Source organism: Castanea sativa, chromosome 1 (genome assembly GCF_040712315.1).
Source record: "Castanea sativa cultivar Marrone di Chiusa Pesio chromosome 1, ASM4071231v1".
Classification (NCBI taxonomy): Eukaryota; Viridiplantae; Streptophyta; class Magnoliopsida; order Fagales; family Fagaceae; genus Castanea; species Castanea sativa.
The window spans coordinates 24647815-24666117 of record NC_134013.1 but is presented as its reverse complement, the minus strand read 5'-3'; the positions used below and the strand labels follow the sequence as shown (position 1 = coordinate 24666117).

Sequence of the window (18303 nt, the reverse complement as noted above, 5' to 3'; positions counted from 1 at the left end):
AAAGTTTATATTTCATTCCTAAACTATTGAAAATGTTTTATTTATATCCTTAAACTTTATCAAAATTTTGTTTTTTCATTCCTAAACAATAAAAAAAAAAAAAAACTTTTTTCATTCCTTATTTTTTGTCTCTAAACAATTGAAAAAACTCTTTACAAAGTTTAGGGATGAAAAAAGTTTTTTTTTTTTTTTTTTTAAGTTTAAAGATGAAAAAAAAAAATTGTTAAAGTTTAGAGACTATCGAGGACAAATTTTTCACATCACATGATTTTATTTCATTGGCAACTCACACCACATCAACATTATCATAGATTTTGGAAAAATCTATTTTAAAGCCCAGAAGAGCCCATATTTACACAAAAAGGCGTCAAAGCCCATGGTCTAAAACCCATGGCGATATTATCTCATCAAAGCTCATGGTTCAAGCTCGTGGCATAACATCTCATTTTCAGCTCATGCGTCTCATCAAGGGAATTTTGGGAGTTGTGGTTTGGAGGGCCAAGAAGTATGTTCAGTAAAGCTCCAGTGGTTCAAAGTTGATAGAGGAAAGCATGTTGCTTGGCATGTCTTCCCTAATTCCCTGAACTCTGACGGGTCAATGTGCAATAGGTAATATTTGGTAAGCCTCTCATATCACATAACACTTAAGATGATAAAACTCTCCATGTTCTTTACATAAAAATTAATGTTCATCATAGAATATATGTTTAAAATGTAATTATATTATTTCATGTAAATTATATTATTATTTTCATTTAAATCAAATCCAAGCATATGGCTAGATATATATATTAATATCTCATATCTAGCATTAAATACTCTCTTTACTCTCCAAGATTTGTTTAAAATACAAAGAGACTATAATTACATCCCTAAAACTTTGTCGAATATCAACCAACTAGTCTATTACTTATCAAAATTATATATGAACTAAACATATAATTTTGCAAAAGAGGAAACTTAGCTAAAAATACCAACAATGGCTCTAGCAGAAGCTGCAACAGCTCCAGCAGAAGCTGCAACAGCTCCAGCAGAAACTGCTTTAACTTCAGTAGAAGCTGCAATAGCTCCAGCAGAAGTTGCAAGAAGCTGCAGTACCTCCAGCAACAACTGCAATAGCTCCAGTAGCAACTTAGGTAGTTGACACATGTCCTAAAATGACATCACTTGCCCATTAATGGTCAATCCCAACAACTAACTGCTATACCAAAAGAAGTAAGGATCCCATAAAAGAAATCCTACCATTTTAAGCTAAGATTCATAGACTCCAGCTGCAGTACCAGAAATAGGAAGGTCCCATAAAGGTTATCTTACGATTTTCAGCCAAACCATGAATTTAATGCTAAATATTTTCCTCCAGCAGAAGATGTCATTCAGATGACATCATCCAAACAGCCTATTGCCGTAGAGCCGATGCCAGGGATCGATTGCCTATAACAAAGAACTCCAGTAGCATTAAAGGCTCAAACTTTTTTCTTTTGGCTAAAAAACAAAAACCCACTAATGAAACCACTTACTTTGTCAAAGACTTTTCCTTATTTGCTAAATTTCCCTTCAACTAATTCTAATCTAGTTACATGCTTGACTCTATATAAAGAGGACCAAGCCACACACCATTATACACCATCCATCTCTCTTTCATCCTCAATATTCTGAAACATCATTCACTTTGCTGCACATATCTCTAAACATTTCCATACTTCTCCATCTCCCTTACAAAAATATTTCTTCTAAGATAACACTATTACATCACACCTATTACACCACACCGTTACACACTATCCATCTTTCCCACACTTTAATATTCTGAAACTTCAACATTTTGCTGCCCAAAAACACATCTCCATCTCATTCTTCATTTCTTATACAAAATCTACCTTCTTAGAAAGCAAATAACCCATGACATAACACAAAAAACCACTCCAATAGCAATTATAATCTCATGTATTTACTATATTTAACCTTCATATTATCTATCTCATACTTCCATATATTTTACAAATACATTTCTCACAAATTATCCATACATACTTCTCACATATATATTTCTAATCTATCTTACAAACACCATATCTCACAAAACATATATATTTCTTACTATCTACATACATCTTAAAAGATACCAAACACTCTTTCAAGAATATATTACAAAAACCCTTCTCATGAAAGACACATAAACATCAATACTAAGGCCCTTCTCCTAAAAGGTACAAAGACTTCATATTAAAGTCATTCTCAATGAAGACATACATTTCTAATACTTAAAACGATTCTTATGAAATGTACAAACTTATAAAATTAAAAACCCTTCTTACAGAATGCAATATCACTCATACTTGACTAAAAACTAAAAGAGCATTACATGGAGAAAATTATTTAAGTGCATGATAAAGGGGATAAACTTAACCAACCTATGCACACGCCTGGACATATTCTCTCTCCGTCCAGTTGCACCCATTTTTCTCTTTCAATCATGAAGTCACCATAAAAAGAACTCATTATATCATACTGCACCGTTGGAATCATTTTCCCATGCTGCTGAAATATTATAAGTTCACTGATGTTATACGGTTGGAGCTACGAGCTATGAAGATAAGTCATTATATTTTTATCTCCAAAATTATACTATTGAGTATATTTTAATTTATTATCATTGTACTGTTGTACTCATATTATTTTGCCACTGGAATGTTATCAGCTCACTAATGCTATATAGCTGTAGCCACAAATCATATAAAGAATAAAGTAATGTTGTACAGCTAGAGTCAGAAACACACAAGATAAGTCAATATTTCTCTACTTTCAAGATTACATTATTAAGTACATGTCAGTTCATTATTATTGTACTGCTAGAGGCAAGTTACTTTAATATCATCTCATTATTTAATGAAACATAATCACACTAATACTTCATTAATGAACATATATATTAATAAATTGATCTACCATAGCTGGACATATTATTTGGACATAAACCACCGATGGACATATATTATTCGGGCATATACCAATAATGGACATATATTACTTGGACATAAACCATTGTTGGATGTGTATTATTTGGACATAAATCATTGCTGGACATACATTATTTGGACATAGACCATTATTGGACATACCTTATTATATTAAATATGAACTATACCACAGCTGGATATGGGCTATTGGACTCATCCCATTACTGGACGTATGACAATTAATTACATTCTAATGAACATCGCTTAACACACATAATAATAACGTTCAACTCACCATTTAATCAAGGCTATTATGCTAGCATATTATTTATATATTTCAACCATTATCATGATTCTAAGACTTTGAGTTTTATCTATTTTGTAGGCTTAAAATGCACCGGAAGCCATTGGTCTATGCGGCCCAATGTCGAGTTCCAGATTGGACTCCCCAAAACAAATCTGAGTCTAGCAAAGTCATACTTTCAGCGGAAGACATGTGGCTACGCGCAAAAAATCGCCTTCGACAGAGACCAAATTAGTATTTTAGCTATTTCTTATTATCTCTTTTTTTTGTTTTTGAAATTCATATATTTCTTATTATCTCGATAGGTAAGTAAGGTTTTGTTTGGGAGTTTATAAGAGAATGAAAAAGAATGGAATGTATTTAAGTAAGGGAAATGAATGGAAAAGAAATGAATGTAATAGAGTTAAGTAACTTTGATTGAATGTTTTAAAATAAAGGAATGAAAGGAAATAAAAAATAAATGGAATGTAAGTAATCTTGTTTGGGAGTAACATAGAGGGAGTGAAATCATTTTATGACAATATTACTATTAGATCCCTATTTTAAAATAAAGGATTGAATACATAAGGGTATTTTGGGAGTTTTAGTAAAAAAATTCATTAAATCTAATTCCATTCTTTCCAATTTCGGGGGAATGAAAATTTGAGGTTTTAAGAGAATAAAAAAGAATGAGTGTTCTCTTCCACCTATTCCATTCTCTCCCACTTAAACTCCCAAATAAGGGAATTGACTTTCCATTTCCTCCATTAGAGCATTCCCATTGGTAATTGTAAATGGTATATATAGGAAAAATTTAGCATAAAGGCACAAAAAGAGCCCAGCAGTTGAACTTGTTAAATCTTACAATTGCAAATTTTTTTGCAATTGTGCTACAGTGCCATCCTAAATGTAGGATGACACCGTAGCACTTTAGTAAAAATTATAATATATTTTAATTGATAAAGTGGAAGAGAGATGGGGGAAAAGAAAAAGAGAGAATTGTATTGGAATATATTATATAATTTTAGTGGGTAATATATATTATTTTAATGAGTAGAATAGGAAAATAAAAGTTGGGATGTTTGATATATTGTAAAATAATATGATATAATTGATAAAGTAGCTTTTTGGATGGTAAAATATGATAGGATGACATTTTCTATTGTAAATGCTCTTAAAACTTCGAAAAAAAGAAGAAGAATATTCTAAAATTATTCTCTTCGTTTATTTCCATTCCATTCCGTGCTAAGAGTGTATATATAAATCTAGCATCCTTCTGTGCTATGAAATTCAACTCAAACAACAGTAGTTTTTCTTGTAAGTGATCAGGTAATGGCATCCTCAAGTGTTGGGCAAGAGGAGTATCGTTCCTTCTTGAGTGAAGAAGAAGTGAAGAACACCAAATGGAGGTTTGGGGTACCTAACTATGATGTTGTCAATAAGCTCTTTGAAGAAGGCAGAACTAAGGTCTCCCTTCCTTTCTCTCCTTTCTTCTCTGTGTGTGTGATATCTTTATCTCATCTGATTAGTTTAAAGGGTGTTTTTTTTGTTGTTGTTGTTGTTGTTGTTGTTGTTGTTGTTAAAGATATGGCCTCCTGGGTCACTTGAAGAAAAGGTGCAGAACTTTGTAAAGACATGGGAAATGGAATTTTTCCATAAGACCGACCAGAATGAGTTTAAGTCCATTGATCCCAAGAAATTTACTTTCAGCTTAAATGGTATTCATTAATTACAAAGACAAAAACTAGATTTCAAAGTTTTCAAGGTTATGTGATATTGGAATGTTTATCATACATATATTTGTGTTGTCAGGAGGGAAGGCTTTAAATTTGGAAGAAATAGGCAAACTTGGGGGAGGCTATAACCCGCTACTTCAGACCTCCCTGCCAGAAAAACTCAGGGTTTACAATCCAGATAAAGAAACAGCGGCTTCTTCTCATAAAGTTTTCACTACAACATTCCCACGTGGGTTTGCTCTGGAGATTCTCCAAGTTTATACTGGGCCACCTGTGATGGTGTACAAGTTCAGGCATTGGGGTTATATGGAGGGCCCTTTCAAAGGCCATTCCCCAACTGGAGAGATTATTGAACTCTTTGGAATTGCCATTTTTGAGGTTACCCTTCAACAATATCTTTCTTTTCTTCTTTTTTCTTACTATTGTTGTCTACTTTTGTATAATTCAATTCTTTTTCCATGTTGAAACAGGTGGATGAGCAGATGAGATTAGTGAAGGTGGAGTTCTTTTATGACCCTGGACATTTACTCGGAGGTCTTCTGAAAGGCACTAGCTGGGATGGTTCTTCTGTTGAGGAGCCAAGTTCAAGCTGCCCTGTGCTCCTAAGCACAGGGTAGCATTAGATATTAACATGGACGATTCTGTAATCACACTTGTCTTTTCTTATCTTTTGATTTTGTATAATAACCTTAAAGGTCCAGCTTTAGTAGGAAGGTAGCTTTCTACCTGAACTGTGCCGGATTGGTCCATTCCAGCCACTAACTTTAATGTGTTTTTACTTTTTTGTCAAGAGATTAAATTCTATAAGGATGGGGTGTAAAATCCATGTTTTACCCCATCCAATAAGTGATTGCCACATCAGTATTTTACTTAAAATTTAATATATCCTACCACACTTAATAACATCTCAATAAATTCCCAATTTGGTTGGATTTATTTATGGGTATTAGAATTGATTGAGTGTGATTGTGTTTATTCTTAAATATGTGATAAGATGACGTGGCATGTTGGGATTGAAGGGGTAAAACATGGGTTTTACACCACGTTCTTATAGAATTTAATCTCATTTTCCATATCAGTACAATATTTAAATAAAATTATAATTTTATTTAAATAAAATTATTTTTGTTTAGTTCAAACTTAACAAAGAATGAAACTTTATTTCTTTAACAAGTCCAACTTAAACCCAAACTCATTATTATCATTTTTTTAAAACAAAATTATTTTTGTCTAATTCAAACTTAATAAGGAGAGAAACTCTATCTCTCTAACGAGTTTAACTTAAACTCAAACTATTAAAAGCAAGAAGAAAGGTTGTGTGCTTCTTGGCCACGTAGAGTATTTCCTTTTCCAATACTTTTATTGTTTTTGACTTTTTGGTTTTTATTTAATTTGAATTATTTGAAAAATATTGAGCCGGCCAATTAAATATGGTTGAAAAAAAATTAAAATAAAAAGGACCACGTGAAGCATGATAGGTATTATTGTAATTTGCTTTTTTTTTTTTTTTCTCTCTCTCTTTCAAGATTACAATTTTATTGTTTAAATAATTATAGAGTTGATGATTATTTTTTCATCGTTTAAAGTTTGAATCCGTTAAAATTTAAAACTTATTGTTTTATGGATTCATGTACTTTTTTCTTTTTCTTATATTTTTCTTTTGAATAGTCATATATTTTTTGAATTGTTTCAATAACTTATTATATTTTTTAGCATTTTGGAAGTTTTAATATCTTAATTTGTATTAGTTTTTACAATATTTTAACATGTTTAGCTGATTTCAATGACTATACCATGTATTATTCTTTTGAAGGTAATCACTTTTTTTTTTTTTTTTTTTATATTTCTCTATTGTGTAATCATATACATTTTATTTTGTTTAAAAAATTTATAGGAAGTAAATCTTGTAATTTTTTAATATTTTTTAATCTTTCAAAAGTTTTAATATTTGAATTATTCTTTTGATGGTAACATATTTTTCCCTTATATTTATCTGTTGTGTAGTCACACACATATATAGTTTTATTTTCAATAATTTCTAAGTAGTTTATCGTCTGATTCTTTAATTTTTTTGGTCTTTCATCAGAAGTTTTTTTGTTTTCCCGGGAAAATATTTTTCATTATCAAGCTGTACAATCACAGGTCTGGATTTCGTTTCCTATAATTTCTCAATGATCTTACTATCATATACATTTTCTGCTTTTATTTTTGTTTTTATAAATTTTGTTTGGTGTGTGATCGATTTGATTATTGATATTCTAGGGTTTGTGTTTTTCTTTTTTTTGGTACTTTTCATTTTCGATGAATGTGTTTATAGAGTAAATAGATGAATGTTGCTGGTGAGGAACATTCCCAATCCGCTTGTTTGGTACCTGTGAAAACACAAAGGGGGTAAAAAAAAAGAAAAAGCGGTGTTTTGAATTTTGTAATTTATTGCATTTTGGTTCTCGGCAAAAAGTAGTAAGAATAGAGAAGACGGAAAACTTAAAACTTAAAAAAGTCAACTAAACTAGCTTAACTAAACGTATCAGTTTCAATTTTTGTTTTTTTTCCTCAGCATCCAAACAGAAATTACTGGTTCTTATGAATTGATATATATATATTTGAAATATTAATCGCTGAACTTTGATGATTAGTAACCTATTAAATACACCACATATTTGTTTGAGCCTTATTGAAAGATGAAAATTCTTCTAAAAAAGAAAGATGAAAATTGTTTTTTTTTTTTTTTTCTTTTAGGTGAAAGTTTTGATAAGTTGATAGTTACAACTGGGGAGAGGGGATTTGAACCCTGGATGTTTCCGTTGGAAACACTAGAAGGTCCCAACTAGATGGGCTACAAGGCTTTTGGTAAATATATAAGGGTCATGTTAACGAGTGCCCTTAGGATATTGGTTAATAATCAATTTTAGGAAAGTTTTTACACCACTTTTATGAGAAATGAAAAAAGCTGTCAAAATATTAATTGCTTTTTTTTTCCCCATAAAAACTTTTTTTAAATAGATTATTAACCAATGCTTTAAGGGCATTCGTTAGCATTTCCCAATATATAAATATGAACAAATGTGAAATGATATAAATGCAAGCTTTTAGTTTGGTCATTTGAACTTTTAAATTTTGGCATGGAAATTATGAGAGCTGCATTTGTGAACTGATAGGTAATCTTCTTGGGAAAAAATATCATGAGTAACTCTTAATGGTCGATAATTTTGGATAGATAATAGCCTCAGGATCAAGCCACTTGATTCAGATGCCTAGTTGTATCACAGTAGAATGTTTGTTCCACTTGGTTGATCTTTATAACTAATCGGTTGGCATGTTACTTCGGGGTTTCATTATCAAGATCATGGTTAGTAGTATATGTCAAGATCATGGTTAGTAGTATATGTATTAATAATAGACACTGTAAAATGTTGTATGTTTGTAAACTTGAAATGTGGAGGATGATGTCGTGGTTCATAGATTTATTTTCAATGGATTTGGCATAACTGGGATGTGTGGTGGATAGTTTAATGACCGGGAGAAAAAAGGAAAAAAGAAATGATTAATTGTTTTGGAAAGGAAATAGCCATAAGTTGAAACCATTTGATCCAGATGCTCTGTTGCCTCTTTTATTTACCTTTCTAGTTAATCAGTTGGCCTAATATTTGTAGGATTCTTTTATCAAGATTATGGTTAGGAAAATATTTATTATGGATAGGGTTGGAACATTTTATGTTTGTGCACATGGATGATTTATTAGTACATCACATTTGTCTTTTGTGGACGAAGTCTCTGGGTGTTCAATTTTTCAAAAAGATAGTTTATTGACTGGACTTTCTCTCATGTACTTTTATACATTCCATTGTAGATGTTTGAATATGTCCTTGATCCCTACTTATCAAAAAAAAAAAAGAAAAAGGTCCTTGATCCCTGTACTTCTATGCTTAGCTCCACACATCTTTTTCCTACTAACAAGGTTCCATATTTGCATAATTTGCTTATAATGGTGAAATTTCCCAGTCACATGAGATTTTAGAAAATTTTCTTTAGTTGGAGGAAATTGGAGGATGTCTTAATTTATATTAGTAAATTGGATGATATTTCTTAATGGGTTTTGTAATGCTAAGGTGCTTACATTTTTGTTATATTGTGTACTGATAATGGCTTTTATTTTTCTTAATAAAGAAGAGGTTTAAGCATTAAGGATATGAGCCTTAAAAGGCTCAGTTTTGGACATTATAGTGGAGCTTTTTTCCCTTTTCTCTATTTATTTTTTTATTTTTTATTTTTTATAAGTTACACGCACACCTGGTGAGTTTGGAACCTAAAACAACACTATCCACTACATTCTTATGGGGTAAGGGTTTTCATTTGAGCAAGAGCTCATTGGCCCTTAGACTCTAGAATTAATTTAAATATCAAGCTGTTTGCTTGTCCTGCCTTTTGGAAACAACTGTAGAAATTAATGGACTGATGTTACTGGTCCATAAATTATTAGTTATTGGCATCTAGATCAATAGGAAGACACTGCTTCAGAGTATGAGATATATAGGTAGCTAGCATCTTCCTTCTAATTCACCAATTATACAGTATTGGGTCTCTTATTTCTGGAATCAAATTGACTGCTGTAAATTTTTGTCTGATACTGAAATCTACACTTACTTGGAGCTTAATTATGCTTCTGGATTTGGGATATTAGTGCAACTTTATGAGACATAAATATTGAAGCTAGCACTTTCTTCTAGTTCATGTATAATATATTACTCCCTTATCAGTTATTCTGATAACGTCTATTTTTAATTAAAAAAAACCTGCTTATGTATGATACACATACTCTTTAAACTATGATCTTCTCCAATTTTCTGGTGGTTCATGCTATATTTCGTCTTGATTAATTGTTCCTTGTTTCAGTGCAGGTTTCAGGATCCTGACACTTCATGCCTCTTTTTGCTAAAAGCTAAAGTTGGTATCCAGTCTTAGTAGAATTTGTAGTTATTTGCAGTGGACAACATTCTTTAGGCACTATTGTGGCAGGCAAGAAGGCTGGCTTTCCTCTGTTGCAATATAATATCTTGTGGGATGGAGTGGTTTCCTTACAGTTGACACAAAGAAAGCATAAAAAAGGGAAAAAAATCTGTGACGAAAGAAAAAGGGCTGATAAAGTGTTTAGGGACACAACGTAAAGTTTCAACTAGAGTATCACAAACACATTTTATTTATTGGTGCATCAAGTGGAATTTTTAATATAGTTCTGCTCAATGGGATGGAGAGGGATTTTCTATTCATTGTTTTTTCTTCTCAATCTTGTTGAGTCCTCAACAAGATCAGGGAAAATGTGGTCACTTAACTTGCATGCTGAGTCAGCGATAGCCTTCAGCTGGCCTATCTACAGTGCAAGCATATTTGTTGCCGTTGCTGTTATGCTCTCCATGTATCTTATCTTTGAGCATTTAGCTGCTTATAATCAGCCAGAGGTATATTTTTGTAGTCCTTTAGACCTTTACTTATTTTCAATTTCTCTCTCTCTCTCTCTCCCTCGGGTACGTGTTATTCCTTTGGTGCTATGCTCTGTATGTACAGTCACCTATGCTATTCCCATGCTGCTTTTTATATACTGATAACCTTGTTCTATCTTTGTGGCTTGGCTCATTCCACTTAATATTATTGTTTGTTTTATAATTATTGTCCTTTCCTTTAACATGATCTCTGAAATTGATAGCAGCAATTTGTTGTTAATACAGGAGCAGAAGTTTCTAATTGGTCTTATTCTGATGGTTCCTGTTTATGCTCTAGAATCGGTATGATGGACACTACTTGATATGTTTCTTCCCCCTTCATTTTGATTTAGTGTTGCTCATTCATCTTGTTTCAATGGGCTGCTAGTTTTTCTTAAAATTTAAACACTAGATGGTTTTTATAATGCTCCCTTGAATGCAATAAATAGAGTTTCATCCAACACTGTTTGCATTAATGTTATTACACCTTTTTCCTTGGAGTGAAGAAATTAATGTTTTGGGTATGATATTGTCTTATCAAGAAATGTTTCATTTTTGGTACATAGCAAGACTAATGAAATGAACTTGCTATTTCATGTGTAGTGTGTGTGTATATATAATTATGAAGGTTCTAATGTGGAAGGCTATAAGATTGATAAATAGTTGTAGAGATTATTGAGTTTTGTGTGAATTTATCCAATAAAACTTCTTTTCGCCCTCAAGTTTATGAGCCAATTTAATCTTGGCCCTCATAAAATCAAATTATCCCTGGTTTTTTGATACCGTTGCAATGGAGTCCTTGCTGTCAACTGAATTACAGAAAATGATGACTTGGTTATAGAGTTTCACTGGGCTTTGTTTGTTTTGTTGTAAAATGTTTTTCAGAAAACATTTTTAGCACTTTCAAGTTTTTGTTTCATTGTGAAATTTGATCAACCCTGAAAATGTTTTTTGTTGACCGAAAAATACAGTTATAAAAGTTGGAAAACATTTTATGCCCGAAAATATTGTAAAACATTTTCTAAATTGTCTTCTACACATACCCGCTCTCTCTCTCTCTCCCCACCATGGCTTAGACACTCCTTGATGCTCTGCCTCTCATGACCACCAGTGGATTCCATCTCTCTTGAGCAAGACCTCAACTTGTAGATTGGCTCCATGCTGTGACTTGCCACTGCAATTGAGGCCATGCCAGAGCTAGAGATCGACCTACTGCGCTGATTAGCCGCTCATTTCTCTCTGCCTCGCTTGATTACTATTGTAGAGTATATCTTTGATGGGGAATGGATAATGAAAATTTTATTGGACAGTGGAGATTGGGTGGTGCTGCTTGGAGGAGCAAATGATATATATAAGTGTTTGTTTGACAAAGATTATTTTTGCCAACTTATTTTACTATTCAGCTTATTTTTGTTACTATTCATGGGTCTCACTGTACTATTTTAAGCTAACTTTTACCTTTATCTACAGTACTTTCAGCAAAAAGTTTTCAGTTTCAGTAAAATAAACGGATCTCAAATGGACCCTAAATATATATACATATTTGCTGGATGGTGTTGTGATTAATGAGTTTTGGCCTTTTTGGGTGTTTTTAGGTTCTGTAATGGGTTTTGGTTAAGGATATTCAGGTTATATGATTATGGAAAATTTCCACATTTTACATTACACCAAACACTAAATAATGATTTCCGGAGTATTTTCAAGAATGCAACCAAGCACTGACAAGAAAATGTTTTTTCTTTTTACGTTGTAAAACATTTTACAACAAAACAAATAGAATCTAAAGTAAACTATATTAATAATTTAAATGTCCTTATTATATGATGTGTAACACCTTGGGACACATATCAACCACAGTTTGTAGGATGCAACTTTTATTATATATAATATATATGGTTGCCTTGGGAGACTCATAGACATCTAATGCCCACTTACATCTCTTTTTGGCTTACATTTTTTAATATTTAATGAACAATATTGACATGATCTGCCGCTGCATATGAGAAACATAGCAATAGATTCTTGATATGATAGAGACTGACAACCTTGATTATTCTCAAGTTCATGAATCTCATCATTCACAAGTATTTTTGGTATCTGCTTCCCTGCTCTGTGTAATAAATTCAACTTGTATAGCAGTGCAGTTCTAGTTATTCTATTCCTTTGTAGACTAATTTTTTTGTTACAGTTTTTGTCACTGTTGGATTCAGGCGCTGCATTCAACTGTGAAGTAATTCGGGATTGCTATGAGGCGTTTGCATTGTATTGCTTTGAACGGTACCTGATAGCTTGCTTAGGTATGTTAGAGGATTGTGCATGTATACTTTTTTGATTGGTGATAGACATCATCTCTTAAATTTTTCATATTGGATAACATCATAAGTAAATTTTTAAAACAGATTTGACTTTTGTTTTGTCTTTTTGTTATGGTTTCTTTTTTCCTTTTAAAGATCCACTATGTTCACATGTTAAATAGATTTGATAATTGGATTATCAAGTTCTTGAAATTTATTTAGTAGTGTTGACTACTGAATTTTGGTAATAGTTGTTTACCCTTTTTTGCAAAATATTGCTGCCTGTAGGTGGTGAGGAAAGTACAATTGAGTTTATGGAAAGTCAGAGCCTAATTGATTCCAGCACCCCTCTTTTGAAAGAAGCATACACTGCTTATGGAGTAGTAGAACATCCTTTCCCATTAAATTGCATCATAAGATATTGGTATCTTGGTGCCGACTTCTATAATGCTGTAAAAATTGGCATTGTTCAATATGTATGTGCTCATTGTTTCATTGGAAGCTATTGCAGTTTTCTTTTTCACTTTTGCATTTCACTGCCCTTGTTTGGTACTCACTGAGGCATTATTTCCCAGATGATATTAAAGATGATCTGTGCACTGCTAGCAATGATTCTAGAGACTTTTGGGGTTTATGGGGAAGGGACGTTTGATTGGAGATACGGGTAAGGCATCCTTATTTGCCTTTCTAATTGTTTGACTAGCTTGTACATTCATAACACACATGCTCACATGCTCCTTTATTAGTGCATAAATGGCAAATCTATTGGCCTGTTTGGGATCTACAAAAATGTCTCTAAAAATCACATTTTTCTTTGCAATTTTTGTGATTGTCTCTATTGCAGTGGGTGTTGCTATAACCTGAATGTCTCTTATTTTCTTGCTGCTATCCATACTTGGCAGTTGTTCTTAATTTTAGTCAGACGTGGGCTCTATATTGCCTTGTTCAATTCTATACTGTTATTAAAGATAAATTAGAACCAATTAACCCTCTGGCAAAATTTCTCACTTTCAAATCAATCGTATTCCTGACATGGTGGCAAGGCATTGCTGTTGCATTTCTTTTCTACATAGGAGCTTTTAAAGGGTCTTTGGCTCAGGAGCTTAAAACACGCATACAAGACTACATCATCTGTATAGAGGTATGTAATGAAACTATGCATTTATGATTATTGTTCATCTCCTATTTGTGTATTTATTGTTCATCTCCAACAGCATAGTGACATATACCACTTGCTTAATCACAACAATGCACTTTTCTCTAAACTATATTGTACAAGTCAGGATTTTTTCTTTGAAAATGAATCGTTTGTTGAGGGTGATTTACACATGAAAGCCTGATATGATATTGTGCTAACAGTTTGTACAAATGTAGGTCAATGTGGTCTGGATTTTACCAAAGTTAATATTATGTATAGGAAAATGATAAATATGTTTACTTCACAACCAGAAAAATGAAAAAAAAAAAAAAAAATTCTAATATTAATATTATTGTATGCTCCTTTCATTTGATTGCATTATGGGGTTTTAAGGGGCATGATATGCAGAAGAGTTGAGGCCTGTTTAGTCCCTGTTTTCAGAAACTGTTTTCTAGGTGTGTTGAGAAAAAAAAAAATTGTAATGGCTCCCAAAAAAGTTGTTTGGGACTTGTTTTCTATTTCTTTTCTCTTAAAATAACTAAAACAAATAATGGCAACCCACCACTGCGACCCACAACAACACACTACATGGAGCTTGATCTGAATGTGTTCCTTTGTTCAGCCACCATGAGCTGTGATTCACCATGAGAGAGAGAGAGAGAGAGAGAGAGAGAGAGAGAGATGATCACAAAATATTACAAAAATGCCATCAAGTTATATACAATAATGTCATGGACAACAAAAAACAGGTGAGTTGTTTTCAGAAAACAAATGTTTAAACAAACCAGTTTTAGTGGGTCCCACTTTTTTCTTTTTGGAAAACTGAAATCTGTTTTTAAGTATAGTTATGAAATAGGCTCTTGTATTGGTTAAGTGTAAGGCCTAATTTGGGACAAGAAGCTGTTGAAAACTGGGCTAAGCTATTTGAAGGTTGCTTGAAGAGAGTTGTGGAATGTAGTAATTATAGAAGCACAAATCATAGTATTGAAAGAGAGCAAGTTTAACTTATCAAAAAAAGAAAGAGAGCAAGTTTGTTTACGAGGATGGCATGATGGTTGGATGATTTTAAGACTCTTGTGTCATGGATTCAGTATAGATAAAAATGACTTAAGATGGCTATTTGAAACTTAATGAATTTAAAATGGAAGTTTAAATGAAATTTCAATATATCATTCTCCAAATCACCAATGCAATTTAAGGTTGAGATTAGATGCTAATGTAACATTATCTCAGTCACTTGATTATGACAAATCCTCCATCAGTTTTAAACTTGTTTGGACTTAAGAACATTTTTTTGATATAATCATCACTCTCAGATTTGACAAATTTTCTTCTTAGCTCTCTCTCTCATAGTTGAACTTCAACGTGCACTCCTTTGAAGGAATTGTGAGGTTTATTTTTTATTTTTATTTGGGGAGTTGGATCGTAGTCTTTGATTAATTTTGGATATATTTTGACTAATCAAAAAAATTTGCTTAGATTTTGTATCTTTTTTGTGGCCATTGGGGTATGTTTCTGCAGTATTTGTATCACTAGGAGATATGGGATTTTTTTTCCTATTTGGGAATAGCTTATTTAGCTTTTTGCTAAAAGTGTACTAAAGTATAGTTGTACTTTGAAAAAATGAGAAAAAAAGAGAGGAAAAAGTGAGGTTTTAAAAAGTGATATATAAAAGTTAAAAGCAAAAAAGCTGGCTTATAAGCCAATGCCAAATAGACACAATTTTGGTATCCTGAGTGTTTATGATCATATAGTACTAGTAAATTGTGTACTTCATACTTTTTTCTTTTAATGTTTTTGTGTTTTTTAAGTACAATTATTTGTTTTAGAAATGTCTTTTTTTGTTTTGTTTTGGGGGTAAGAGACCACACAATTTACAACAAATGAATGAAATAATGGTATTCTGCTTAGGTTAATGCAGGATTTCCCAAGTATTGAGTATACCTAATTTGCTTTTATAGTGCTTCTAGATATTGAAGACCATATAAAAAATTGTTTTGCAAGGCATTCTGTGTATTTCATTAAATTATGATGCATGAGGTTTTTTTTTCACAATTTCATGGCATTCTATGTATTATTTCGTTAAATCATCTGATTGTCATTCATGTCAAGATCTTTGATTTAATTTCTGGAAGTTCAAGTGTCTGCTTGTAAAGCTTCTAATTTCAAGCTTGGCAAATAGATGGGTATTGCTGCAGTGGTGCACCTGTATGTCTTCCCAGCTGTACCTTACAAGCGTGGAGAAAGATGTGTTCGTAATGTGGCTGTAATGACTGACTATGCATCATTAGGAACACCTCCTGACCCAGAGGAGGTTCGTGACTCTGAAAGGTCAACTAGAATACGCATGGCTCGTAATGATGAGCGAGAAAAACGTTTGAATTTCCCCCAAAGTGTTCGTGATGTGGTCCTTGGAAGTGGAGAAATTGTGAGAAATCAACCCTTTTTTTTTACAAATAGTTTAGATACGCAACAAATTTCACAACTGTTAAAGTGGTAGGTTGTGATTGGTGTACAATAAAAGTAGCGTTAGCGGTGGTCGTGTGTGAAAGTGAAGTTGTACTAATCCCAATTTACCACCTTAGATGTTGTGAAAAAAGTAGATACCATTGTTATCACATTTTAGATATTGCTTTTCTCTCTTTTGCTGAAATAGCTCATTTGTTATTTCAGATTGTTGACGACATGAAGTACACAGTTTCACATGTAGTAGAACCTGTTGAGAAGGGATTCGCAAAAATAAATAAAACCTTGCATCGGATATCTGAAAATGTGAAACGCTATGAGGAGCAGAGGAGGAGCACTAAGGATGATAGTTATCTTATCCCCATGAATTCATGGTCGGGGGAATTTTCTGAAGTTCATGATAATCTTGTCGCAGGTAGTGTTAGTGACAGTGGTTTGTCCAATAAACCGCATCACCAATCCAAAGCCTCAGTATCTCGAATTAGAGCTGGTAGATAATGTTTCACAGCTTTATGTCTTGTGTAAATACAAAGTAACACAAATTGCATTAGAAGTGCGTCATGATTTTTAGACACTGTCCATAAACTTTGGTAAGCATTTAGAAATCATTCTGTTTCTACGGAACTCCTCCTGGGGCAGAGCATCTCCAAGTGTCCAAGTGTCCTAGTCCTTTTTTTTTTTTTTTTATAGCTGAATGTGTCCGGAGTCCTAAGTCCTTGTTTTTTTGTCTGTATTGGGGACAAAGCATCTCCAAGTGTCCTTAGTCCTCAGTTCTTACCATAAAATGGTCCATTACATTCACACACATTATTCTGTTTCTACTGAACTCTTAACAATGAATTGCTGACATTAATACAGCAAAATGAATTAGTCCAGTACGGGATGTGCCGTGGAAATCGAGTTCCTACAAATTTTATTGCAATTTTTATGATATTTGTGTGGATTCTCTTTTGCGTTTTTGTTGTTTTCTTATCAATATTTGTCCACGGGATGGATTAAAAACAAGAAGAAGAATAGCAGATCAGATAACAACAAACGGGATTGAACTGGGTGGAAAGATTAAACGGATTAGAAAAGAAATAAGAGTGGTTTAAAAAATAGTAAAAGACAAACTATTCTAAAAACTTGAAAACAAAAGCGAAAATTTTGGTCAAGCTGAACATTATGGCTACTAAGGTTGTGTTTGCTAGTAAGAGCTTTGTCATCAAGAATGCTAAATGCTATTTGTTAGCATTTGAAACCTAAAAAACCCCTCCATCAAAAAATGTATATGGTATAAAATTTGCAATCTTGCTACAGTGTACTCTCATTTTTGAGAGCGTTGAGAGCGCATTGTAGCAAGATTATATAATATTTTATTGATTTCTAATTCTCTCTCTCCTCAGACACGGCTCACTTTCGCATTCTCCCTCTTGTTTGGTTCTCTCTCTCTCTCTCTAGTTCTCCCTCACTTTCTCACTCTCCCTCACTCATCTGCTTTCCGTTAAGCTTCAAGGGTTTGTGGTCTGCGATTGTGGTCATGATTTGGTGGGTTTCATGGGTCTGATTTGGTGGGTATTGGTGGTTAAACGTGCCGTTTTGGGTTTGCTTGATTCAATCAAGAGCGAAATTGGGGCTTCGTGATGCTTCGAGTTGTAGAGAAGAAATTGAAAATCTCAAAGAAGAGGTTTAGAGTCAGAACCAGAGCAACGAGAAGTCGAAATTGGAGGCGATTTCTTTGATTGGTCTCTGTTCGCTACGCTAAATGTGTGTTATTTGGAGCTTCGACACCGGATTTGGGTGGGTGGTGGGTTTTGTGGTGGCTGTTGGTATTGGGGGTGAGGCTGGGCTGTGGTGGTGGGGTTCGGATTTGCAGGTTATGGGTGGCATTGATGGTGGTTTTGGGTGACTAATTTTTTTTGGATGTGGAGGGTTGCAATTTGTTGTGATTATGGTGGTTGGGGGTGTGACTG

General features: G+C 33.1%; 2 protein-coding genes across 3 annotated transcripts; both read left to right on the top strand.

Moving 5' to 3' along the window:
* Positions 1 to 4529: 4529 nt before the first annotated feature.
* Positions 4530 to 5766, top strand: LOC142621865 (pathogen-related protein-like). The gene is made up of 4 exons (XM_075795233.1): positions 4530 to 4707; positions 4826 to 4958; positions 5053 to 5354; positions 5447 to 5766. The coding sequence occupies exons 1-4, from the start codon at positions 4573 to 4575 to the stop codon at positions 5591 to 5593; spliced, it is 717 nt and encodes a 238-aa protein (XP_075651348.1). The 5' UTR covers positions 4530 to 4572; the 3' UTR covers positions 5594 to 5766.
* A 1303-nt stretch (positions 5767 to 7069) lies between these two features.
* Positions 7070 to 17257, top strand: LOC142622034 (protein LAZ1 homolog 1-like). Of its 2 annotated transcripts, none has more exons than XM_075795443.1 (9): positions 7070 to 7118; positions 9875 to 10432; positions 10700 to 10756; positions 12642 to 12750; positions 13036 to 13223; positions 13323 to 13411; positions 13633 to 13888; positions 16068 to 16313; positions 16559 to 17257. In XM_075795443.1, the coding sequence occupies exons 2-9, from the start codon at positions 10217 to 10219 to the stop codon at positions 16847 to 16849; spliced, it is 1452 nt and encodes a 483-aa protein (XP_075651558.1). In that variant the 5' UTR covers positions 7070 to 7118; positions 9875 to 10216; the 3' UTR covers positions 16850 to 17257. The 2 variants fall into 2 exon arrangements, with proteins under 2 accessions (XP_075651558.1, XP_075651559.1); XM_075795444.1 differs by having other exon boundaries at positions 9870 to 10432.
* The last annotated feature ends 1046 nt before the right edge of the window (positions 17258 to 18303 follow it).